This window comes from Strongyloides ratti, assembly GCF_001040885.1.
Source record: "Strongyloides ratti genome assembly S_ratti_ED321, chromosome : 1".
Classification (NCBI taxonomy): domain Eukaryota; kingdom Metazoa; phylum Nematoda; class Chromadorea; order Rhabditida; family Strongyloididae; genus Strongyloides; species Strongyloides ratti.
The window spans coordinates 3,272,567-3,297,080 of NC_037307.1; the positions used below are offsets into that span (position 1 = coordinate 3,272,567).

General features: G+C 22.7%; 14 protein-coding genes across 14 annotated transcripts; 9 read left to right on the plus strand and 5 right to left on the minus strand.

Annotated features, from left to right (window-relative positions):
* Nucleotides 1-112: 112 nt before the first annotated feature.
* Nucleotides 113-2,683, minus strand: SRAE_1000105600 (Hypothetical protein; the record flags this gene model as incomplete). Its single annotated transcript, XM_024647964.1, has 1 exon — nucleotides 113-2,683. The coding sequence occupies one exon, from the start codon at nucleotides 2,681-2,683 to the stop codon at nucleotides 113-115; it is 2,571 nt and encodes an 856-aa protein (XP_024501989.1).
* A 306-nt stretch (nucleotides 2,684-2,989) lies between these two features.
* On the minus strand, nucleotides 2,990-3,563 carry SRAE_1000105700 (von Hippel-Lindau disease tumour suppressor, beta/alpha domain and von Hippel-Lindau disease tumor suppressor, beta domain-containing protein; the record flags this gene model as incomplete). Its single annotated transcript, XM_024647965.1, has 2 exons — nucleotides 2,990-3,391; nucleotides 3,432-3,563. 2 exons carry the CDS (start codon nucleotides 3,561-3,563, stop codon nucleotides 2,990-2,992), a joined length of 534 nt encoding a protein of 177 aa, XP_024501990.1.
* Nucleotides 3,564-3,904: 341 nt separating this feature from the next.
* On the plus strand, nucleotides 3,905-4,300 carry SRAE_1000105800 (Hypothetical protein; the record flags this gene model as incomplete). The annotated part of the gene is made up of 1 exon (XM_024647966.1): nucleotides 3,905-4,300. One exon carries the CDS (start codon nucleotides 3,905-3,907, stop codon nucleotides 4,298-4,300), a length of 396 nt encoding a protein of 131 aa, XP_024501991.1.
* Nucleotides 4,301-4,373: 73 nt separating this feature from the next.
* SRAE_1000105900 (Hypothetical protein) lies at nucleotides 4,374-4,991 on the minus strand (the record flags this gene model as incomplete). The annotated part of the gene is made up of 1 exon (XM_024647967.1): nucleotides 4,374-4,991. The coding sequence occupies one exon, from the start codon at nucleotides 4,989-4,991 to the stop codon at nucleotides 4,374-4,376; it is 618 nt and encodes a 205-aa protein (XP_024501992.1).
* A 639-nt stretch (nucleotides 4,992-5,630) lies between these two features.
* On the plus strand, nucleotides 5,631-7,146 carry SRAE_1000106000 (PHD finger protein 10; the record flags this gene model as incomplete). The annotated part of the gene is made up of 2 exons (XM_024647968.1): nucleotides 5,631-5,790; nucleotides 5,836-7,146. Coding segments are annotated over 2 exons (1,471 nt in total), but the record flags the coding sequence as incomplete, so codon positions are not given.
* A 102-nt stretch (nucleotides 7,147-7,248) lies between these two features.
* SRAE_1000106100 (Hypothetical protein) lies at nucleotides 7,249-8,425 on the plus strand (the record flags this gene model as incomplete). The annotated part of the gene is made up of 3 exons (XM_024647969.1): nucleotides 7,249-7,324; nucleotides 7,369-7,642; nucleotides 7,681-8,425. The coding sequence occupies 3 exons, from the start codon at nucleotides 7,249-7,251 to the stop codon at nucleotides 8,423-8,425; spliced, it is 1,095 nt and encodes a 364-aa protein (XP_024501994.1).
* An 82-nt stretch (nucleotides 8,426-8,507) lies between these two features.
* On the plus strand, nucleotides 8,508-9,693 carry SRAE_1000106200 (Hypothetical protein; the record flags this gene model as incomplete). Its single annotated transcript, XM_024647970.1, has 3 exons — nucleotides 8,508-8,607; nucleotides 8,649-8,940; nucleotides 8,985-9,693. The coding sequence occupies 3 exons, from the start codon at nucleotides 8,508-8,510 to the stop codon at nucleotides 9,691-9,693; spliced, it is 1,101 nt and encodes a 366-aa protein (XP_024501995.1).
* A 544-nt stretch (nucleotides 9,694-10,237) lies between these two features.
* SRAE_1000106300 (Hypothetical protein) lies at nucleotides 10,238-12,481 on the plus strand (the record flags this gene model as incomplete). The annotated part of the gene is made up of 1 exon (XM_024647971.1): nucleotides 10,238-12,481. One exon carries the CDS (start codon nucleotides 10,238-10,240, stop codon nucleotides 12,479-12,481), a length of 2,244 nt encoding a protein of 747 aa, XP_024501996.1.
* Nucleotides 12,482-13,193: 712 nt separating this feature from the next.
* On the plus strand, nucleotides 13,194-15,230 carry SRAE_1000106400 (Hypothetical protein; the record flags this gene model as incomplete). Its single annotated transcript, XM_024647972.1, has 1 exon — nucleotides 13,194-15,230. One exon carries the CDS (start codon nucleotides 13,194-13,196, stop codon nucleotides 15,228-15,230), a length of 2,037 nt encoding a protein of 678 aa, XP_024501997.1.
* SRAE_1000106500 (Hypothetical protein) lies at nucleotides 14,840-15,265 on the minus strand (the record flags this gene model as incomplete). The annotated part of the gene is made up of 1 exon (XM_024647973.1): nucleotides 14,840-15,265. The coding sequence occupies one exon, from the start codon at nucleotides 15,263-15,265 to the stop codon at nucleotides 14,840-14,842; it is 426 nt and encodes a 141-aa protein (XP_024501998.1).
* A 555-nt stretch (nucleotides 15,266-15,820) lies between these two features.
* Nucleotides 15,821-16,895, plus strand: SRAE_1000106600 (Protein Wnt-4; the record flags this gene model as incomplete). The annotated part of the gene is made up of 2 exons (XM_024647975.1): nucleotides 15,821-15,876; nucleotides 15,935-16,895. The coding sequence occupies 2 exons, from the start codon at nucleotides 15,821-15,823 to the stop codon at nucleotides 16,893-16,895; spliced, it is 1,017 nt and encodes a 338-aa protein (XP_024501999.1).
* An 811-nt stretch (nucleotides 16,896-17,706) lies between these two features.
* On the plus strand, nucleotides 17,707-18,550 carry SRAE_1000106700 (Transmembrane protein 41B; the record flags this gene model as incomplete). The annotated part of the gene is made up of 3 exons (XM_024647976.1): nucleotides 17,707-17,804; nucleotides 17,870-18,092; nucleotides 18,152-18,550. The coding sequence occupies 3 exons, from the start codon at nucleotides 17,707-17,709 to the stop codon at nucleotides 18,548-18,550; spliced, it is 720 nt and encodes a 239-aa protein (XP_024502000.1).
* A 122-nt stretch (nucleotides 18,551-18,672) lies between these two features.
* SRAE_1000106800 (Hypothetical protein) lies at nucleotides 18,673-19,998 on the minus strand (the record flags this gene model as incomplete). The annotated part of the gene is made up of 3 exons (XM_024647977.1): nucleotides 18,673-18,884; nucleotides 19,043-19,354; nucleotides 19,407-19,998. The coding sequence occupies 3 exons, from the start codon at nucleotides 19,996-19,998 to the stop codon at nucleotides 18,673-18,675; spliced, it is 1,116 nt and encodes a 371-aa protein (XP_024502001.1).
* A 3,031-nt stretch (nucleotides 19,999-23,029) lies between these two features.
* On the plus strand, nucleotides 23,030-24,440 carry SRAE_1000106900 (Glycoside hydrolase, clan GH-D family and Glycoside hydrolase, family 27 and Glycosyl hydrolase, family 13, all-beta domain and Aldolase-type TIM barrel domain and Glycoside hydrolase, superfamily domain-containing protein; the record flags this gene model as incomplete). The annotated part of the gene is made up of 3 exons (XM_024647978.1): nucleotides 23,030-23,359; nucleotides 23,429-23,854; nucleotides 23,940-24,440. 3 exons carry the CDS (start codon nucleotides 23,030-23,032, stop codon nucleotides 24,438-24,440), a joined length of 1,257 nt encoding a protein of 418 aa, XP_024502002.1.
* Between the last annotated feature and the right edge of the window lie 74 nt (nucleotides 24,441-24,514).

Below are 24,514 nucleotides of genomic sequence, written 5' to 3' on the forward strand. Positions count from 1 at the left end.
AACAATGCTTATTAGAATAATTTTTCAAAAAAATTTTTATTAAACATACTAAATAATAAACCAATTAAAAAAAAATAACAAAAACAAAAAATCTATAGTATAAATTAATTATTTAACCAACTGAAATTCTATATTTAGCAAATTGTTGATATATAATTTTGAAACGTTGCCTATTTGATAGAGGTATTTTTGCTGATACTAAATCTATTCCTTTTTTATCACACAACATTAATAAATACATATATGGTAAGGTTAGTTTTCTAGAATATCCCAAAGCAACAGATAAAGTATATGGTGATAATCTACGATAAATATCTTTCTTTAACTTAAGAGATTTTATAGCAAGTGCTATGTAATGTTCAGAATGAAGAACATCACTAGGATTAATGTTATAAGAAGGAAAATATTTGATTTCACTAATAAATTTTACTAATTTTCCAATTATTCCACTGATTAAAGAAGCTTGTATAACAAGATGCTTATTATTATCACATTTCAATATATTTCTTACTGTAGAGACAAGAAGATTAAGAGAAGTAATAATAAACTTTGGCTGTTTATTTTTGAAATCATTATAATCAATTGACGATAGCAATAAAATAGTTGTTGGTAAAACTTGATTAAGTGAATTTTTTTCACTTCTAACATTTTTGATTATAGTTTTTAACATTGTTAATGATGAAATAATATTTTCTAAAGATGGTATAACACTGACTACAGCTTTCATTAAATATGTAATCACTGGAACAAATGATATACTTCTCTTAGTTGCAATACATCCAATAACCTTAAAAATTGATGTTAAATCCAACTCATCAAGAGGATATGGTTTCAAATTTTCTAATAATTCTTGTAAAGCTTCATTATTTGTAAAACTTGTCTCCAGAACTTTATCCATTAATGATTCATTATTTTTAACAATATTACAAAGAAATTTCCACTTTAAAACTTGGAAAGGCTTATTTAATGAATGATGAGCATAAAAAAGAAAATTAAAAGATTCAGTAAAAATTAAAGATATATCAAATGAAATAACAACCAAATCATGGAAATAACTTTCATTTAAACATTTAGATGATATCTTATATACTTGAGAAACAATTTTATCCTCAATAATTTCACCATCCATACCAATTTCTTTTAATATATATTTTGTTATAGATATGGCATTAAATAAACATGCAAATTTTTCTAATCTTTTCAAATCTTTTATCTCCTGATTATTTGTAGTTGGTATATGAATCATAATACTATTAACAACAGAAGCAAATGAAACAAAAAGTTTCTTTAAATCTTCAAAATATTTTTCATTCAAATGACGTTTCAAATTCATTATATGAAATACTTTATAAAATGTAATAACTGAAATAATGTCAACATTTGTTATTTCACCATCTATATGGAATTTTTTTGTTGATTTTAAATAATCTGATAAATATTTCAAATAACCTTCTGCATTTGAAAATTCTTTTATTTGTGTTTTGGTAACTAATAAATTTCCAACAAATGTTCCAAATGAAAATGCTTGTTTTGTGTTAAATTTATTGACAAAATCATTCTGATAAACCATACTATTGAATGCTATTTTTACCAAATATTCATTAGCAAATGAAGTGTTTAATGATGATAACATTTTGTTAAGATATTTTACAATTTGAGTACACGTGTTTGCTGGTAAAATTTTCATTGATATAAGCAATGATGAGAAGATATGAAGATAATTATCCTTCAGTCTTAGTATAGAAAACAGTTTATCAAAGATAAATATCAACTCTACAGTTAAATCAGAATTAATATTATCAAAATAATTTTTAAATTCTCCATTTTTTGAAATTTTCTTTAAAACATCTGGTATATTTTCTAAATCAGAATTAGCAATCAAAAGTATGGCTTCACCCACAGGATTAATAGATTCAGAATCAGATGACTTTTTACTTTTTTTAGCTACAGGTTCATTATCATCCTTATCATTGAATTGTTCACCATACAATTTTAATAGGCATTTGATTAGAAGTGATACAAAAGTAGATCCGCGTGTAGCAACAAGATAAGCATTACTTGACAGTCCAATGACAATCTTACTTAAAATTTTTTTCTTTGATGCATATCCAAGTATTAAATCCAAAAGATTCTCTTTATTTTCATAAACATCATACAATGTGTGAAAATGTTGAATAGTTAAATTAAAAAATTTATCACTATACATTACATTTTTACATAAATATTTTAAATTATTATTCCAATTTAAAAGAACGTCACCACTATAATTATTGTCTATAGCTTTTTCTAAATTATATATTCCAAGACAATGAATAGGACTTTTTTTTAAATTCTTAATTTTATAGAAAGAATCAATTACATTACGAATTTCCTCAGAATTTTTTTTTCCAAAATAATAAAACTCCATAAGAAGACATTGAGAAAGAAAATCTATAAAATATGCTGATGCATAATTAACATAATCCTTTTCTAATAGATTTTTGCAAGATTCATAAATTTCAGTCTTAATAAAATCTTTAAATTCAATATATCTCATTATATCAATTTTATAAACTAATTCGTGAAGTATTTCAAGATCTTCTTTTGATTCTGTTTCCAAAATTTTTGATAACAGCTTTTGTCCTAACTTTACAGCTGACTTGACTCCAATTGTTGGATAGTACCTATCTTTTTCTTCCTCCATTTTTATTTTTTAACTAAAATTTTAAAAATAATAAAAAGTTAGATTAACAAAAAGTTTATTTACGAATAAAATTTTAAATTAATTATAAAAGCAATTTAAAAAAAATATTTTCAATACACCAATTATCTTCGTGCTAGGATCGAGTTGTCAAAACCTACAAAGAAAAATAATCAGTAATGATGAATAAATAAAGAATTCTATTTCAATATAATTATTAAAAAAAAAATTCTCAAATACTATTATAAAAAGACTTAGTCAATTTCTTTTATTGAAATTTTCCTAATTTTAAAAATCTCCAACTTTTTTCTATGGTCTCTGCATTATGGCTGTTGTAAATTCTCTGTGAGTCTTAGCTCGGTAATCTTTAACAAAAGATGCAACTGCCGTTATATTTCTTACAACACTTTCAGGTAAAGGCAATTCTTCTAATGGAATTTTTTGTGATAAATTTGAAAAATATGTTATTAATATATCTTTTAATGATTTTACTTCATCTATCGGAAAACACAAAGCATAATTTCTTTGGTGGTCATTAAGTTCTTTAGGACAAGGTATTGCTTTAACAAATGAAGAATCATTCTCGTGTGAAAATTTTAATCCAACTAGATTACCATTTTTAAAATTCCTTGCACACCAAAGATGACCTGTATAAGAATCTATCGTAAGACTTTTACCATATGGAATTAAACCATATAACATAAAATTTCCCTATTAATAAATAAAAAATATAAATAAAAAATAAACATACATTATGAGTAATCCAATAAATACATATGTGTTTTTTTAATGTGTTTCGAAAAACTATCTTTACATGTTCTGCTGAATCTGGTGATTTGTATTGGCAGGACATAAATTCTTCATATTTTTGAATTTCTTCCATATCTATAGTAGAAACACTATACCAAAATTATAAACAATATATTTTTAACAATATTAAATTATTAATCAAAATCTGCAATAATTTACATTAAAATTATTGATCTTTTTATTGTAATAATGACATCAAAGTTCAACGAAAACTCGGATTATCAATTCTTACTAGAGGTCTTATCAAACAAGAAAAAAATTAATCACAACTACAATACAATTCAAAATAAAATAGAAAATTTATACCAAGAGTTTATTATTTTATATAATAAAAATCAAAAAAGTGTTTTTTACAAGTGGATAAAAAATGGAAATGAAAAACAAATTGACAGAATACAGACATTTACAAATCTCATGTTACCGAATTTAATCAATGAAAAAATTCGCCACATCTTTGAAATACCAGAAGAAATAAATATTCCTAATGATGTTACAACAAAAATATCAAACAAATTACTACAGATGTTTGTAAAAAATTCAGAGAAAAATACAACTAACAGTATAGTTATATCGTTAGATGAAGAAAATATCCCTAGTAACAGTAAAACATCTAATTATTTAAAAAACATATTAAAAGAAAAATTACTATGTGATGATGAAGATAATAACCTTAGCAATTATCAACAATACACAAACACAAACAACACAAATGATGCTTCAGAAAAATTACGTAAAATATTTGAAGAAAAAACATATACTGATGATGAAATATATGCAATATCGTCCGATATCCAATCTGACATGAATTGATCTAAAGATGAATTTAAAAATATAGCAAGCACAAATAAAAATAGTTCATTAAATAAGGTCAAATAAAAACAAATTAACGTAATTGTTTCTTTACATAAAACATGTTACCGTTCAACACATGATTCATTGCCTCCATTGCCTCCAAAGATGGTTCTCTTAAAAATGTGGGAACATAATTTATGTTGTTAAATTTTTTGTCATATGTAATTTTTAAAAACTTATGAAATGGTAGTTGGTCTGGTCTAATAAAAGGTTCTAAAAATTGATTGGCATTTGATGTAACGTTGCAACTTTTTTTGTTTGTTTTTTCTGTAGATTCATATACATAAGGATATTTATTAAATAAATTTTGCCTCTGTCTTTCTTTTTCAAATTCATTGGTTATATTTTTTGGTTTTGAATAACAATAATTTTTATTTTCTTTTATAGTATTATAATTATTCTTATAATATCTTTTCTGTCTATTTCTTTCATTTTCCCTTGGATACTGTTTAAAACTATCTGACATGAAATATCTTCCTTCATATTTAAATTCTGGTACTTGTTCATTTGTAAACTTCCTAGTACAGTCAATAATATTGAATAAATAATTATCCATAGGATAATGTGGCTCCGGTATTATTTCTTTATATAGATAATTTCTATTTTGTGTTCTTCTATCAAATGCATATGAATTTACATTTGAAATCATATTAAAAAAATCTATACCTTGTTGTAGTAGAATACAAAAAAAAAAACAAGAACTATTCTTTTAACTCAAAATAAATAAATATAAAAATAAATAAATAAATTTTACTTACCTACTAATTGGAATGTCTGATATAATATTTAATCTGGTGTTAAGATAAAGGTATAAATTTGTTAAGTCAGTGAAGAGTAATAGCAATATAAGCTAACAGGCCTATACTTTATACAATGATACGAATTTTATTAAAAAGCTACAGAGAGGAATAGATAAAAATGGAGATATTATAGAAACTCTAAAAGTGTTAATAGACTAATTATATAATTTGCCTATTACGCATAATTCAAAAAAAAATACATCCACTTTCCGAATTGTTGAATTAAACAATTTTAGCAATCCTTACATTCAATAATATTTTTTAGATTAAAGTAGAAGAAATATAAGTATATCTTCTCATAAAAAAATGCAAAAATATTTCAAAACATCTAATTTTATTAATAAAAGAAAAAGAAAAGATAGTTTTCCCATTCCTGGCGCGAGAATTAAAACAGAGGAACATTATCCCAATTGTTAGTGTTTGTTTAAAAAACTGTAATTAAAGTTTGTACTTTGCATGTATAAAATCTATTTTATATACTTTTTATAATGGAGGATTCAAGTACTTCATTATTATCTACACTAGAAGAAGATTCTACATCATTATCTCAATTTCCACCAGAAAGTTATGCAGATGAAAGTCAAGATTCAATATCAGTACCAAATTCAAAAAAAGTTAAGTTAGAAGATGATGAAAGTACAAATGATGGTATGTTTTATAAGATATATTTTTTAAAATATTTTATTTTTATAGGTGAATCAAATAAAAAAGTTCGTATGTCTAGGTTACTTACTCAAGATACAATACACATGCAAGTTGAGGTTGATCAAATTATAGAATATGAATGGCCTCTCAAGTCAAATGTAAAATATTTTATTCAAGAGCAAATTGCTGAATTACTAGATATTAAGTCTTTTAAAAGGAAATACCCTGATCTCACAAGAAGACCTGTTGAAGCTAATGAGCGCAATTATTTGGTTGATGTTCTTCATTTGGAAAAAGTTTTACCTAAGCATATGCTGTCAAATTTAACTGCTCTTAGAAGCTCTGAAATTCATCAATTAATGAGTCAAGAACATCCAGAGAAATATGCAGATTATCAAAGAGTTTCATCAGAAAGGGCAAAGGCAGCTTTAGCTGAACAACAAAAAATGTTACAAGCTTTAAAAAATGATTCTAAACAATTAGAAATAGTTAGAAAAAAAGCAATGGAGAATTGTAGTAGGTTTAATTCATTTCTTCAGGAAGTTAAAAGAAAGGAACGTTTTAAATTTTTTGATCTACAAACAGGAATAATACAAGAACCACAAAATTTAAGATACCGAGCTACGGCAGATGAAACAAAGATTGGTGAATATCCTGTTGCTTTGTTACAAGGTCAATATACAGATGGATATAAAATTTGGTCTTCAGATGAATTGAGGAAATTACCTTTAAGTACAGCTATTGAAACAGAAACATTATATCCTGTGGAAAGACCAGTTTCTCCAACAGAAAATTTAGAGATTTCTGAGGAGGAACATAAAAATTATATAAAAAAACGTGAGGAAGAAGAAGATAGAAAACAAGCTTTATTGTTGCAACAAAATCCCGATACACCACTAATTTTAAACAAAGATGGAAAAATATATAGATGTTCTAATTGCTCAAAACAAGGTACTGAAGAAAATACTATTGAATGTGCTAAATGTAATACAAATTGGCATCCTGAATGTTTAAATATGCCACCAAGAATGGCTGCTGTTGTTAAAAATTATGATTGGCATTGTGCTGAATGTAGAATATGTACAGTATGTAATAAAATTAACCGTGATGATCAAGTAATGTTTTGTGATGTTTGTGATAGAGGTTACCATACATTTTGTGTTGGTATACAGAGACCCCCAGAAGGTACGTGGTTTTGTGGTAAATTTTGTGTTACTGATGGTAAATGCCAAAAATGTTCTTCAATTTTGGTAGAAAAAAAGACACCTTCTAGGGGAAGACCACCTAGGAAACCGGCTGCACCTGTAGATAAAATTGTTCAGACAATCTCTGGAATGTGTGATGAATGCACAGAGAAATGTAATTAATATTTTAATTTTTGTTTGTTCACTTTTTATTAATATTTTTTCTATTTTTACATATTAAAATATTGGTGAAATTTTTTTTTTGTCTTTAATAACAATGAAGTTGTTTATTTTAGTTTTGCTATTTTCTATCATTGATGCTCATGATTCTTTGAATTCTATATATCAAGATTGTGAGTTTATTATTATTTTAATATGATTGTAACTTTTTTTTCAGATAAATGTCGTTCCAATAGACTTATTGATATATCTGAAAGTTTTGATTCAAATATTGTATGGGTTTTAACTCAAGATTGTTTTTTATTTTTGAAACTTGATTGGCAAATGAAATATTTCATTAAAAAAGGATTAGATTTTACCAAAATATGGAATAATAATTGTACTTTATATACAAAAGAAAGTAAGATGTTTATCAATGTTGTGAATAATCATATTTACATTACTCGTTTTTATTATACATTATTAGAAGAATTAGAAGCTATAGTTAATCGGTAAATTTAAATATTCTTAATTTAAAAATTAATTTTAGAATAAATTTTATAAAACTTTTACATCAAAAAGATATTGAATATATTAAAATAAAAACTTTTACTACTGATACACATGAACATCATGATTATATTGAAACACTACCAGTATCAGTTAGTACAACAAATTTACCCATAGATTGTATTGTATTACATAAAAAAACAATTGAATTAAAATGTTTAAAAAAAGAATTTGATACTTTATCTTTATTATCATATACTGTAACATCAAAAAACAAATTTGAATTAAAGACAAAAAAAAAATTAAGAAATATTATAAGTGAGGAACAATATAAATACAAATTATTTTTAAATTATGATAAACTTTTTCTTATTTTGTCACATAATGAAATGAATACTTTTGTTTTAATTAATGAAATAATTGAAAAAGATCAAACATCTAAAGAAAAATCACATCAAAATTTTATTGCAATGCCAAGTTTTAACAAAAAATTTTTTTTTAGTAATATTATATCAACAATAAATAATGTTGGATTGACAGTAAATTATTGTAATAAGCATGACAAAACTGATAAAGATATTTTTAATTGTAAAACATTTTTTGTTAAAGGAGAAATTTTTACAAAAAACTCAGTTTGTGTTTATAATTTTTTATTTAACAAAAAATTTGTTTCTTTAAGTGGTTTAATTCCTTTAAAAAATTTTAAAAGAACTCCTACAACATTATATAGAAAAAATGAATGTATAAATGAAATTTTTAATATATCAAAAGATGAAATAAATTAAATTTGTTTATGAATTATAATTAATAAAAATTGAATAATTATTTGTTATTTTTATTAATAAAAATCTTTTGTATAATTTTATAATGAATTTCTATTATCTTTTTATTTTTAATATTGGATATTTAATTTTTTTTTCAAAAATTAATGGAAAAAAAGTTTATCAATTTCCTATTTTTCAAAGTAGTATGTTTTATTTTATTTTAACATTATTAAGTTTTAATTAGATGATTGTAAAGTTAATAAATTAGCTGTCATTCATCCTAAATATGATTCACATTTAACATGGGTTTTATCACCAACTTGTGATTTTGCTGTTAAATATAATTGGGATGTAGGAACATTTTTAAAACTATTACATGAAGAAACTACACAATTAGAAAATTTAATAGGATATTGTTCTGGTAATTATAATAACAATATATTTACAAATTTTGATAATGGTATATTATTTATCATATTTCAAGATAAAAAAAACAATAAAGTAAAACATAATAAAGTATATTATGATGTTATTGTGTAAGATGTCTAAATTTATTCTAATAATTTTTTTTTCATTTCAGCATTGATACTATAGAATTTTGGAATTCTAAATTACCTTACATTAATATTTTAAATAAAATACCAGATAATATAACATTCATTAATAAATTGTCATTTAAAAGTAACGTTACTTTTAATAGTTGTATTGGGGATAAATCTAATGTTACAATTAATGTTGTATGTATTTATGAATCAAAAAAAATTCATTATCAATATTTTTTAAATAATACATCTAAAAAAACAATGATTATTAAAGAAGTATTTAATTTGGATTTTTTTTTACAAAATAATCATATATATTCTTTACATTATTATAAAAATATTTTATATATACTTTATTGGTCAGTTTATTTAGATGATGAAATTATATATGCTCATGAAACTGAAAAAATAAATTGTAAAAAATTAAATGAATGTTATCCTGGATTTAGAGTACCAATATATAGAAATGATGATTTATATTATCATAAGATATCTTCAATTAAAAATCTTGGAATTACATTAGATATATGTATGAGAATATCAAGTGAATGTAAGTCATACTTTTTATCAGATGATAAAATGTTAGACCCATTTGTATGTACACATGCTAAATCATTTGATGGTTTTAATTTGATTTTATCAGGAACTATACCTATTGCTAATCCTTATATAGGATTATTTTCATCAATGTCTTCTGATTCATGTTCTATTAAAAAAGACTATATATCAAAAAAGTATATTTTATAATGATTAATAAATTTTTTCTTTGATTAATTTATCTTGAATTGTAAAGTAAAATAAAAAAGAATGTTACAATCAATTTTACATTAAATTTTATTATCTAATAATTTTATAGATACTATTAGTAATATTTTAAAAATTTTTCTATTTTTATAAATGCAAAATATACTAATTATATTTTTGATTATTATTATTAGTAACTTATCAATTTCAACATATGTCTCAATGAATATTTGTGATCATTTGGAGACAAGAAAATGTAAAATTGAAGAAACATGTTGCCAATATAGTAATGGAAAATGGGGTAAATAAAAATTTATATTTTATTTAACTTTTTTTAAAGGTTGTTGTATGTTTCCGTTTGCAGTATGTTGTCCAGAATTTAATTCATGTTGTCAAAGTGGTTTTAAATGTGATAATATGAATAAAAAATGTATAAAAAATTTAAATTAAATTATAATTTTTCAATTAACATCTTAACTATAATATATTTAAATTTATAGAATATTAAATGATTATTTTTTTTTTTAAATAAATTATTTTAAAAATTATGATTCCATATTTATGGAAAATTTTCAAAATATCTTTTACGATATTATTTTTATTTCTATCAACAATAAATGGAAATGATCGTACAAAAAATGCTGATGGTATTTCATTTGTTGTTAAAGGATTAGCTAAACCATCTGGTTCTAGTTCACCTTCTCAAATAACTAGTAGCGTTGGTGATTATAAAGAATTTATTGAAAATATTAAATTTCACAAGACAACTTTATTTAAAATGAGAAAAATTCGAATAAAAATGGATACTTTTGTTGATCAACAAGGAGTCAAAGTTGAGTTTAAAAATTTTGAAGATAATTACTTATCAATAGCAAGAAAAAGTAAATCTGGTCAATATGAATTAGTATCAGAAAAAGCTGGAGATTTAAAAATTATTTGTTCTGTTACTAGATGTGAACCTGGAATTGTATTATTAAGTAAAGCTAGATTAACTAATTTAGAAGGTGTTACAACAGTCGACGTTGAAGGAGCATTTTATTTAGAATTTTATAACAATATACCATATATTGCTAGAAAAATTAATACTAAAAGAAATAAACCATTTATGTATATATGTCCTGGACCAGCTTGGATTCATGGTTCAACAGATTTTAATTATGAAATACATGAAGATAGTCAGTATTGGTTTGAAATAAATAACGGAATATCAAATATGAATGAAAGATATCCACCAAATAATGCATGGGAAAATATTATGAGATCATATGGCTCAATATTTCCAGTTCCAGTTGTAGGTGGAATTACTTCTCCAAAAAGAATGATTTGTGGTACTATAAAACGTTTCACTGATAATTCACCCATTCTAGAATGGGCATATGAAATAAATTATATAAATATTTCTCCAGATCAAATTGCTTTACAAGAAACGATTAATAAACAAAATTCTATTTTAAAAGATGATATAAATAAAGATTTATTTTGCAATGGAGATAATTCTGCTGTCAGTTATGTAAAAGTTGGTTATTTACCAAATTCACAAACAAAAGATTTGTTAGGAAAATATGTATATGAACCAAGTAAATCATTAAGATATTTATTTCATGATTATCATGTAATATTTTATAAATATAACGTTTTAAAAAGAGAACTTGAAATGAAGGATGAATATCATTATGATGGAAATTCTGTTGAACCAGCTTGTATTAAACATCTTCTTCTTAACTATACTGATATTGTTGCAACAATGGAAGTAAATCCCTCAAAAAGTAACAAAGAATATAAGAAAGTTCAAATAGATGGAAAAAGTACAAGTATATTTGAAATCACTCATTCAAGTTTTGATAAAACATTATCAAAAATTGATATACAATGTAAAGTTGAAAGCAATCCTATTGGACTAAGTTTAGATGAAGAAAATAAAAGAAAATTTAATAGTTATTTTAAACCTTATTTTAGTTTAGGTTATAAAAAAATTGATAAAACTGGATATAGTATTAATTCTACTGAAAAAATGATTCCCAATGGCGTTTTACATTTTAATAAATCTGATTTTAATATTTATGGTATGTATCAATGTACTGCAAAAAATATTGAACAAAATATAAGATATTTAAAAAATGAACCTGAAATATTTTTAATTCTTCCCAAAAATGATATGACATTTAATGTAGAAGTTGAAGTATCTAAAAATGGTTCTATGAATAAAGAATGTTATTTTGAATTAGGAATTTTTGCAAATCTTTCATCAATTACAATGCAACATAATGAAGCAAAGGTAACGGCTAAGGTTAATGAACTTAAAAATAATGGATACTTTGAAGTTATAAATGGAAAAAAAAAGTATGTTCAATTGAAGGGTGATCTTAAAAAAGGTGATACATTATTATGTACATATAAAACACGTTATAATACTACACTTCATACTAAAGTAGCATTTCATCATGAAGATGATTTTATAAATAGTGAAGCTGCAAGTACTAAAACAAAAAAAAATACTTTAATTTTTGTAGCTGTATCAATAGTTTTGTTTCTTCTTATCATTGGAATAACAATTGGTGCTTTTGTATTGTTAAGAAAAAGAAGAAGAAGAAAGAGACTTAGAAATACAGGATCATTAGGAAGTTTATCTACTACTGGTAAAAGATCAAGGAGTAGTTTTTCAAAAAGTAAATCATCAAATTCAAAAAGTAGAACATCTCGTTACAGTAAAAGTAAAACTTCTAAAAGTTTATCTAAATCACAACGTTCCAAAATAAGCTCTAAATTAGTTAATTTAAATACTCAAAATTGATGAAAAAAATTGAGTACTTTAGAATAATTTCTGTATAAATTCTACTTTTTTTATAACTCTAATACATTAAATAATGAGTTTATAGAAAAGTCTTTAGTATATAAATTAAATTTTTGCTTAAAAAATAAGATATTTCTTTTTGGATTGTCAAAATATTATTATAAGTAGGAATTAAATATACAATTTCATATAAAAAAGTGTATTGTTAATTCATAAATAAAAGTCTTGTTTAAAAAATATATTTTAGCTTTAAAATTAGGAAATATTTTTTTTAAATATAAATGAACAAATTTTAATATAATTAATTTATAAATTTAAAAAATAAAATAAAATAACTAATAATTTTTTTTTGATTAAACTAAAGCAATATATACTATTAATATCTATTTATTGTTTTTTTTTATTAAATATTATAAAAATTAATAGTAAAAATTTTGATATTTTTTTATATTACTATATTTCAAAATCATTCATAAATTAAAAATTATAATATTTTCTTATAAAACTAAGTAAAATTTTGAATATTAAGAAAAAAAAATTAAAATTATAGAAAAAATCTTTTATTAATAAAAGATGGATTCAAAAATTTTTGTCATATTTTTTTAAAATGATATATATTCATAAAGACTACCTTTTTAAAACAATATTGTTTTTTTATTTTATAAGTATTTTGTATGCTGTTGATAAGAACTATGGAGAAAATTTTGGAAATATGAATGTAAAAGTTGTTGGACTAAAACAAAATACAATAGTTAAAACATTTTCTATTAGTAAAAAAAAACTTGAAGATACTGTTTATTTTGGAAATAAATTAGGTCTTAAACAATTGAATATCATTAGTATTAATATGGATGATTTTACAAATGAAGAAGGTGTTAAAGTTACATTAAATAAAGGTGATGGTGTAATAAAGTATGCAACAGTTTATACACCATTAAATGGTAATGGAATTAAAAGTCTAGAAGTTGCTAAATTTGATATGTATTGTAATGTATTTGTCTGTGAAGGAGGAATTGTATTGCTTTCTACCAAAAAATTTGGATCTGAAGATGATGTTAATATTGATGATGTACCTCACGCTTTTTTTTTAACATATTTTAGTACTAAAAATTACATAGCTAAAACTTTACCAACTGATGTTAAAGTTCCAAATGCTTATGAATGTCCAAAACAAGGTTGGATTCATCCAAAAAGTTTAATGAAATTTGAATACCATCCTTCAACAGGACCAATTGATGCAAAATTAATTCATCATTCTTTGGACCATAATTATTTATACAGTAAAGTCTATAAGCAAATATTTATGTCTCCATTAGTACCTGATAAAAATTCTACAATAAAAACTTGCAATATAGTTACAATGTATGATAAATCAGTTTTAAAGTGGAGTTATGGTTTAAAGTATGAAACAAATAATGTACCAGAAAGTATTATAGATTTTCAAGAAGTGAATGGTCAATCATTAACTTGTAGAGAAGCAATAACAATTCAGAATAGTCACAATTATCTTTTTATTGCTTATATAGACAATAATGCCGTTGGAAAAGACAAAAGAAAGTTTAGTTATCAAACTTTCATTCCAACCCATTTTTATTATAAATCAATATTTTTAGTATACAATATTTATGGTGGTGACGATAGATATACTAATTTAGTTGATGCACCAAAAATTCCATTAAAAGCAGTATGTTACTATAAATTAAAAAATATACCTGAAACATTAAAAATTAATATTGAGCTTGAAACAAGTGTTAAATTGGGTAAAGATATAGCATTACCTGATTATAAACAAGCAAAAACAATAATAGTAGAAAAAAATGCTTTTGCTTTAACCAGTGAAAAAATCATTGATATAAAATGTAAAGGTAAAACTCATGTTAGCAAACCTGAACATCAAAGTATGTTTAAAAAGTACTTTGATCAATTTCTTACACCTCAGTTTGTTAAAGTTGAAGGATTAAATAATATAGATAAAGCTGTTGAAGATCCAAGTGATAATAAAGTTATAACATTTAAGGAAGGTAATATGGATTACTATGGTCTTTATAAATGTATACCAAATCAAAGAGAGCATCATATTCCTATTGATCAAGCAGATCATTTTGTCATTCTTCCAGAAGACGGTATGGTTTTGAAACTTCCTGTTCGAGTTCATCATCAAGAAACTATAAATTCTTGGTGTATTCTAGAATATCCAAATTTTGCCAAACTAGTACAAGTATCTATGGAGTTTCAAGGTAAAAAAACAGTAACAAGTTTAAATGAATTATATCTAAGTGATCATTTTATTCTTAATGAAGAAAAAAAAAGAATTGAATTTAAAACAATTTTACGCAAAGGTGATATTATGAAATGCAGTTATGATACTGTATATGGTACCAGATTAACAACATCTTTCAATTTTGACAATGAAAAAGAATTAATGAAAGGTAAAGCGGCGGAAACTGTTATATATACAGATAGAACTACATTTATAGTTGTTGCTGTAGTTGCCTTTGTAGTTCTGATTGCTGCCGCTGTTGCTGTATTTCTCTTTATAAGAATTAAAAGAAAACGTCGCATGAGATCAGAAGAATGTTCATTATCAGGAAGTTTATCAAAAACAAGTAAATCTAAAAAAAGTAAATCATCCAAAAGTAAGAGCAATTCAAAATCATCAAAAAGTAATAGTTCAACTTCTAAATCTAAAAAAAGTAAATCAGCATCTAAATCACAAATTAAACCAACTGTAACTTTATCAGCAAGATAATTAAAGTCACCACTTTTTAACATATTTTTTTCCATGTATATTGAAAAGCCCCTTTGCAAAAAGATTAAATTTTACCAATTTCATTTAATTGCAAATATTTATAACAATAAAATGTTCATTGATTTTATGTAAACTTTATATTTATTTGAAATTTCTATATAAATTAATGAATATTTGACAATACACTTTTATTCCTTTTGCAACAAAATAATTTATTTTTTAATCAGTTGTTTTAACAAAAAAAAATATAATTTAAACATAAATATATATAATATGTCAATCACTGAACTGTAACAAAATTAAACATATCATTTTTATCAATTTAAACAATATCTTTACAATCAAATAAACTAAAAAAAAAACTTTGCTATCAAACTATAAGAAATATATGACAGTTCAAAACTCTAGTTTATTTCATTCATTTATTGCTACAAGCAATTTATCAAACATATTACTCTCAAAACAACATGCATTTTTCTAGCTTGAAGATTAGTAATGATAAAAAGTTTTCAACAAGTATAAATAATCTTACTTTTATCTTAAAATAAATAGTAATTTACCCTTCTAACATATTTTAACTTTTTTTTACAATGTTAAAACTAATCATCTTACTTAATATCTTTTTTCTAAATGTCACATCATTCATGTAAGTTTCTTTTTTTTATTTTAAACAATAAATTAAAACTTTTTATATTTTTTTATAGATCATTAATAAAATTCTACGAAAACATTCAACAAAATGAAACATTATTTAATTGTAACGACATACCTAATTTAACTAACCGTCAAAGATCAATTTGTTATAATCATGGAACTTCTTTTGAAGATATTTTGAATGGTATTGTTAAAGCAAAAGTTCATTGTACAAATTTATTTCAAAATGATGTTTGGAATTGTAAAGAAACTAACGAAGATAATGTGTTTGGTTTTGACATATCAAAACTTCAAATTAAAGAAAAAGCTTTTGTTTATGCTTATGCTTCGGCTGCTGCAACTATTTCTGTTGCTAAAGGATGTGCCAGAGGAAGTAATCCTAGGTGTAATTGTGGTTCAATGCCTGAAAATGAAATTGATATGGAAGAGAAATATGGTTTCAGGTGGAGTGGTTGTTCTGACAATATAAAATATGCCGGAAATGTTGTGAGGCACTTTTTTGATCATCAAAAAAAGAATAGTCATCCTGGTATTTTAATGGATAATCATAATTTTATGATTGGAAGAATCATGGCTAAGAAAAGTTATAAAAAAGTTTGCAAATGTCATGGTATTAGTGGGTCTTGTCAAACAAAGACTTGTTGGATGAGTACAGGTAGTATTGATGAAATTGGAGGTGATTTGAAACAGTTATTGAATTCAGCTAAAATTATTAAAACACACAACACCAGAAGTGTTGATGCCAGAGGTGGAAGCTTATCTTTTTCCCGTGATTTAATATACTATGATTCTTTTAGTAATTTTTGTCAAAAAAATGGAACTTTAGGAATATCTGGTGTATCAGGAAGAGAATGCTTTTCACAGGAACATTGTAATGAATTATGTTGCGATAAAGGTTTCACCTCACATATGGAATTAATTGAAGAACCATGTAATTGTAAATTTGAATATTGTTGTCAGGTGAAATGTAAAAGCTGTCGAAGAATTGTAACCAAAAACTATTGTAAATAATTCGTATTTTTAAATTATTTAGTATATTTATTATATTTTGATATTTTTTTTTGTATTATCTATTAGTAATTTAATAAAATTTATACCACTAAAAGTTTTTATCAACCCACTTATTATGATTTTTTTAAAATTTGTTTAATAATTCAATTTTCAAAGTAAATTTTTTCTTTTTTAATATATTTTTATTTATGCCTTATTTTTTGAATTATAAGTAAAAGTGTATTTTTAAAAACTTAAGAAATTAAGTCAACTTCAAAATTACATATCTAACATCAAAATTAATTTTTTACAGAAATTTAATTTTACAAGTGTTTCTTCTAATTTTTTTTTACTCTTAACATTAATGTAACTTTTAAAATTAGCATTTTGCCAAAAAAAATGTTAATTAAAAAATTTTGCTATAAAATTTATAGAAAAGAAATACTTAGTTAAAATAAATAATTTATACTTTTCATTATTAATATATTATTTTTCATAATATTAAAATAGATTAATAATAATTAAAAAATATTTCATACTTTATTTCTTATCTATATATTATTCAAAATATTTAATACTATTATGTACATTTTCATATATGATAACAAGTTAAAATTAATGACGGTGCGTTATAAAACACTTTACCAATTGGTTAGTACATGACATAATTTTTGATAATTTTGCTTTACTAATATTTGTTATAATTTGTTAATTATTTGTTATAATACATGAGACAAGCATTTGTATATTAATTGTTTGCTTGAAAATTTATTCTTAGTATTTATTTTTTTATAAGAAAAAAAAAATAAAATTTACTACCATTATTTTTATAATGTTATCAAACAAGCAATTATCCATTGTAGCTTTAGTTTTTGGAGTCTATGCAACAGCCTTATACGTAATATATATAAAATTTCCTTCATTAGAAGAGTATGTTTTTATTATTTTTATTATCTTAATATTTTTAATTAACAAAAAATATTTTTTCTTTTTAGAAATGAAAAAGTACATTTAAAATATCCAAGAAATTTAGAGGATGCAAAACAATTGGGTATAGTTTTATCAAGATATACAGACAAACATTACTATAATGTTTTATCTGGTGTAGTAGCATTGTATATAATTCTTCAATCATTTGCTATACCAGGTTCATTATTTTTAACATTCTTATCAGGATACCTGTTTAATTTTTATCATGCCTGCTTACTTGTTTGTACGGTAAGTTAATAATTTTTATAAATAATGATTAATTTATTTTTATAAAATAAATGATTTAGTGTTCAGCAATTGGAGCATCTGTATGTTACTTTTTTTCTCAATGGATTGGACGGGAATTATTAATAAAGTATTATCCACAAAAAATTGAAGCATGGCAAAAAGAAATTGATAAACATCGTTCAAATATTTTTAATTATATCTTTTTTCTTCGTGTTACACCATTATTTCCAAATTGGTTTATTAATATGACAAGTCCAATTGTCAATGTACCTTTAGTGCCATTTTTCTTTGGAACAATGTTAGGTGTAGCACCACCATCAATAGTCTTTATACAAGCAGGGAAGACATTAAATTTAATGACAGATACAAATCAAATATGGTCATGGAATTCAATTTTGTTATTAACATTTTTTGCCTCACTTTCTCTATTACCAGTATTTCTAAAAAAGAAAGTTTAATAGAAATACTATATATATATTTGTATATTTTATTAATATAATAAAGTTTATTAGTAATTTTATGAAGTAATATTATGTACATAATATATTATGATTAATTTAAAAAAAAAAAATTTATATTTTTATAATTCCCGTTCTTTATAAAAATTTCTTTTTCCTTGATTGGTACCTATTGTTGATGTATTTGTTGTTAAGGTTGTACTTTTATAACTTTGATTCATTGTTGATCTAGTACTATTGTCATTTTCTAATGTTCCATAGACAGCAGGATCTAACATTTGTATTGGTCTAAGTCTTTGCCTTCCATCTGGAACATAACTTCCCTCAAAACCATCTAAAAAATAAAGATTAATAATTTTTTTTTTTAAATTATTATATTTTTTATTAATATTTTTGTATTAAAATAAAATAGAAGCCAATAAATAAATGTAATAAAAAATAATTAATATTTTTTAACGATAGATAAATTATTTTTTTTAATCATAATCTTACCTTCATCATCACCAGCTCTTTTTTTTATTGGTGGTAGGGGAGGCCGACGATACGGAGCTAAATTACTAGCAGATATTTGTCGTTCCAAATTACCGTAGTCTTCCTTTCTTTTACCACAACATTTAAAAAGATATTTAATAATACTTCTTCTTCCATTTAGATTCCCGTACTCATTTAAAGCCTTATCACTTCTTTCTTGGCGTATAATTCTTCTTCTATTACTAATAAGAAATGAAATAACAACACCAAGAAATAGGAAAAATATAATAACAATTGCGATTAATATTAAATATACAAGAAACGGATATTTTTCTATAAAAAAAAAAGTAATAAAAATTTGTTAGAAAAAAAAAGTAAAAAATACCAAAAATATTATTATGATGTTTTAATCTGGTTGTCCTTATAGTTGTACTTATAATAGATGTTATTATTGTACCACTACTATTGCTACTACTACTACTATTAACCATATTTTCAAAATCATCTTTGACTTCATCAATCGCCTTACCAATGATATCTGTGACATTTTGAGTAATATTAAAATGAAATGTTGTCATTTCAGAATTTGATGATGGTATAACATCTAATGTATTATTATTACTAGTAATATTGCCTAATATTTCACTCATCTTCTGTGGTACCATTGATGTTGAAATATTATTAAACAACTCAATATTAGTTAAATTATTAAATGATGTTGTTGTTTCAAAAATATTATTATTAATATTCTTTTCTAATTCATTTTTATTTACCTCCTCCATTATACTTGTAGTTAACATATTTTGAACATCATTTAGTAAAGTGATATTATTTAATGATTTATTTTGATAATCTATTATTGGAATTGGAGAATTATGAAGTGACTTTGATTGAGTGATTGGAGAAGGTGAAATATTTAAAAAACTAGTGTTATCCTTGTTGGGAGGTAATAAAGTTGTAAAAATATCTTTTGACATATTTAAACTGGTTTTGGTAAATATTTATTAGCTTGGATTTATGTAATAATTTGGTTAACAAATATAAATAATACTTTTGTATTTAGATATAATAGTATAAGAACTAAAAAAAAAAAATAAAAATTTTTTTTTTCTTCTATATAAATATAAAAAATGTATAATTAATATAATAGTAGGTATTTAAATGCAATAATTATAGAATTTAAAAATGAAATAGTAAATAATAATGTTAGATAGATGTATTTTAAATATATTTATTAAAGTATAAAAGGTGACCGTTGTCATGGAAGCTAATAATCCTTTTACATTTAAGGTAAAATATTAAATATGTTAACTAATAAATATAATATAAAGATATCATAAGTTTAATCTTTTGTCTAGAATAATATATATTATATATTTAAATGTAATATCCTCTTATTTAATGTAAAAGATACCAGGTTAAAAGAGAGGAGGAGAAAAAAACTAATATACAACTATTTTTTTTTTTTAAAGATTAAAAATTTTTGCCACTCAAAACTTATAAACATGTTTTTAGGAAAATGTATTTACTTAATAAATAGTTTTTTTTATTCAAGTGAAAAAAAAGAGTAATTAAAATTATAAAGATAATTTTAAAAAAATCCAATTCAAAAGAATACAATTTTTTTTTTTTTTGGAACAAGAAAAATATAATTAATATTTCCTTGATTGAAAGAGGAGAATATTAGATTAATAAAAATATATCGGTTGATGAGGTAACCATATTATGGCAATTATCATCTAATGATATACGTAAATCTATTTACATATTTTATTTTATTACATTAATAATGTTATATAGAAAAATAATCCTTGAAACAGTTAAAAACATTGTACATTAACATTAAAATGATAGTAAATTAGATATAAAAAAAAACAAATAAAAATAGTAAAATAATATTAAGTATAATTTTCTCATTTATATAATCAAAAAATCTATTTTTTTTTATTTATTTCCATACAATAAAATACAAAAATAAATAAATTATATAAAAGAGTGGAAATAATGAAAGGTGATTTGGTTTAAGAAAAGCTATTGTATTATATTACATCATACAAAGATACATTTTCCCTTGAAAATTGGTTATAATAAAGATGTATAAATTTAAAAAAAAAAAAAGTAATATAAACCATATATAGAGTATTTTAAAAGAGTAACAATAAAATATTGATAAAAAGTTTGATGTATTATTTTGTGAAAAAATTGCAATATTTGTTAAGTATCTTTTGAGGAAGGAAATTAATAAAATAAGATTTATTTGTTCAAAAAAAAAAAAATATTTTTAAAACGTTGTGTTTTGGTGATGGATAATGGTGAAGTTATATAAATATGTGAAAAAAAATGTGTAGGGTTGTTAAATAATTTAATTAACTATCCATTTCTAGTTAACTTTTAATTTGTATTCTATATTTAATAGCTCAAAGTTAAAAAGTGGCAAGTTTTGTTTAATAAAAAGAAAATGTATTGCTGTAAAAAGATGTATATTAATTTTCTTTCTTTCTTTCTTACTCACGTTATATATATATATATTAATATATATTAGTAGATGTTGTATTTAGATATATATTTATATATATATATACATAAATATATAAATATATATATATATATATAGGTAAAAGAGAATATAATTATTTACCACACATAGATGAATGATTTTGTTGTTAATTTTTACACTATAATCAAGGTTTAATAAAGAAAATAAAGGAAATAGGTATATAAAATCATTATTACTTAAAATGAAACATTTTATTTCTATAACATATGTTTAATAAATTTATACATTGACTTATCAAATATAATAAATGTTAAAAGTTAAAAGAAAAAGAATAGATAAATAATGTTATTTCAGTTCATTACAAACCGCAAACCATCATTCAATGGCAATTGAAATTGAATTGAGATTGATAATGTTTTAATAATAAGATTATTTTAAATATTTTATGGATATGTTAAGCTAAGATATTAAAATATAAAAATACCCTACCGCCTTTTAATACTTTTTCTATCTAAAAAGATTAAATATCAAAAAGAGGATAAGGTTATAGGAGGAGAATAAAAAGTCAAAAGAAATTGACCCTCTTTTATTATTATATTTTTTTTATTAATTTAAAAATTACCTTGTTAAAAGATTTTTAAAATAATGTCACATTAAAAGAGCAATTAAAGTTACAATATTAATACAAATTAAATAGACAATTAATAATAAATAAACTTTAAAATTAACACATTAACATACTCCTAAGTCAATTTTATATTATCATTTTTCATTTTGAAACAAGATGATGATAAATTTACCCCGAAAAAAGAGAGAGAAAAAAAAAAGTTAAATATTTTGATAACATATGCTTTAAAATATATTTTCTATAAACAAAGTTATCTTAAATTTCAAGATCAATTAAAAGCACCTCTGAAGATGATTTATATAAATATGTCATTTATTTTATTTTATTTTTTTTTGTTTTATCAAAAATACCTTTAACCAACAAAAATATAATAGATGAAATTTAATATTTCTAATATATTCTTTTTTTTACAACACTTTTATATCATTTTAAAGATAACAACATGAATGGATAAATAATACTTAAACATTTCAACAATTCATTGATATATTTTTTATTTTTAAATCTTTATATCATGTTCAATTATCACTTTTTTTTTATACTATACAATATTTTAATAATTCTAGTATCGGTTTCTTTTTATATATAATATAGACATTATATTATATATCATTTAAATAAATAGATTAAAATATATATTAAGATAAGATAATATAGAAGATAAAAAATAAATTTTTCCATTTATGTGTATGTGACTTGATTGACCCCAAGTTGATTGTCAATATCTTTTTTACTTATTTCTTTTACAAACAAATATAACTTGATTAAAGGCATTTTTTTTTATATTGTTTCAATTGTCTTTATATTTTATACTATATAAAGTCATCACATTATCATTTTAAATTTTTTTTTTTCTTATTTATCATTTTTTTTTTAAAGTATCATGTTAAATATCTTACTTTTGTTATTTTTTATATTTATACTTACTATTAATGGACTAGAGAATGGTTTAGCAAGACTTCCACCTATGGGATGGATGTCATGGACAAAATTTTATTGTGAAACTGATTGTGAAAGGCATCCATTTAGTTGTATTAATGAGAATCTTTATATGGATATGGCTGATGCTATGATTGAACATGGATATAAAGATGTTGGTTATGAATATATTCATGTTGATGATTGTTGGACTGAAAAAAATAGAGATAGTAGTGGAAAGTTGGTTGCTGATAAGATAAGGTTTCCTTCAGGTATTCCTGCTTTAGCTAAATATGTAAATTTTATTTTTATTTATTTTTTTTGATTTTTTTTTAAAATATATACATAAAATATTTATATATAGGTACATGAAAAAAATCTTAAATTTGCTATATATGGTGATATTGGAACATTAACATGTGGAGGATATCCAGGAACATTAAAACATGAATTAATTGATATAGAAACATTTAAAGAATGGAAAGTTGATTATTTAAAGTTAGATGGTTGTAATATTGATGAAGATGAAATGGCAATACGTTATCCATTAGTTAGTAAATATTTAAATGGGACAAATATTGTTTATAGTTGCAGCTGGCCGGCATACCTTATACAAAAACCAGAGAAGGTTAATTATACAGTTATTGCAAATTATTGTAATTTATGGAGAAACTTTGATGACATAAATAGAAGTTGGAAAAGTATACTTAGTATTATTGACTATTATGTTGCAAATCAAGACAAATTGATACCTGTAAATGGGCCAGGTAGATGGAATGATCCAGATATGGTAAGTTAATTTTTATAATAAAAAAAAAAAGAAAACTTTTCTTTTAATTTTTTTTTATAACAATATTTATATGTATATTTTAAAGATAATTGTTGGAAATACTGAAATAACAGTTGATCAATCAAAAGTACAAATGACAATTTGGAGCATCTGGTCTTCACCATTAATCATGTCAAATGATTTACGTATCATACCAGTAGAGTATAAAGAAATCCTTCAAAATGAAGATGTAATAGCAGTTGACCAGGATCCTCTTGGTATAATGGGACGAATGATATTTAATGTTAGTAATATTCAGGTATTTGTTAAACCAATGACACCATATGACAGTGAAAGAAAACTTTTTTCTTATGCTGTAGCTATATTTAATAGAGGTACACATGAATTAGAAACAGCAATTGAATTAGATAAAATTGGTCTTACAAACAAAGAAGGATATGTATTTAAAGATTTATGGGAGCATAAAAGAAAAGGAATTTTATATCCAAATGATAAATTGAAGGTCATTGTACCACCAACAGGTGTTGTATTTTATAAAGCATCCCTTCCAAACATGATACTTAAAAAAGATTTTGAAGATTTTTAAATCTTTTCTCAATTTTTTTTTTTATTTAAAAATAAAAAGTTTAAAAAATTAATAATAATAATAATAACTATAAC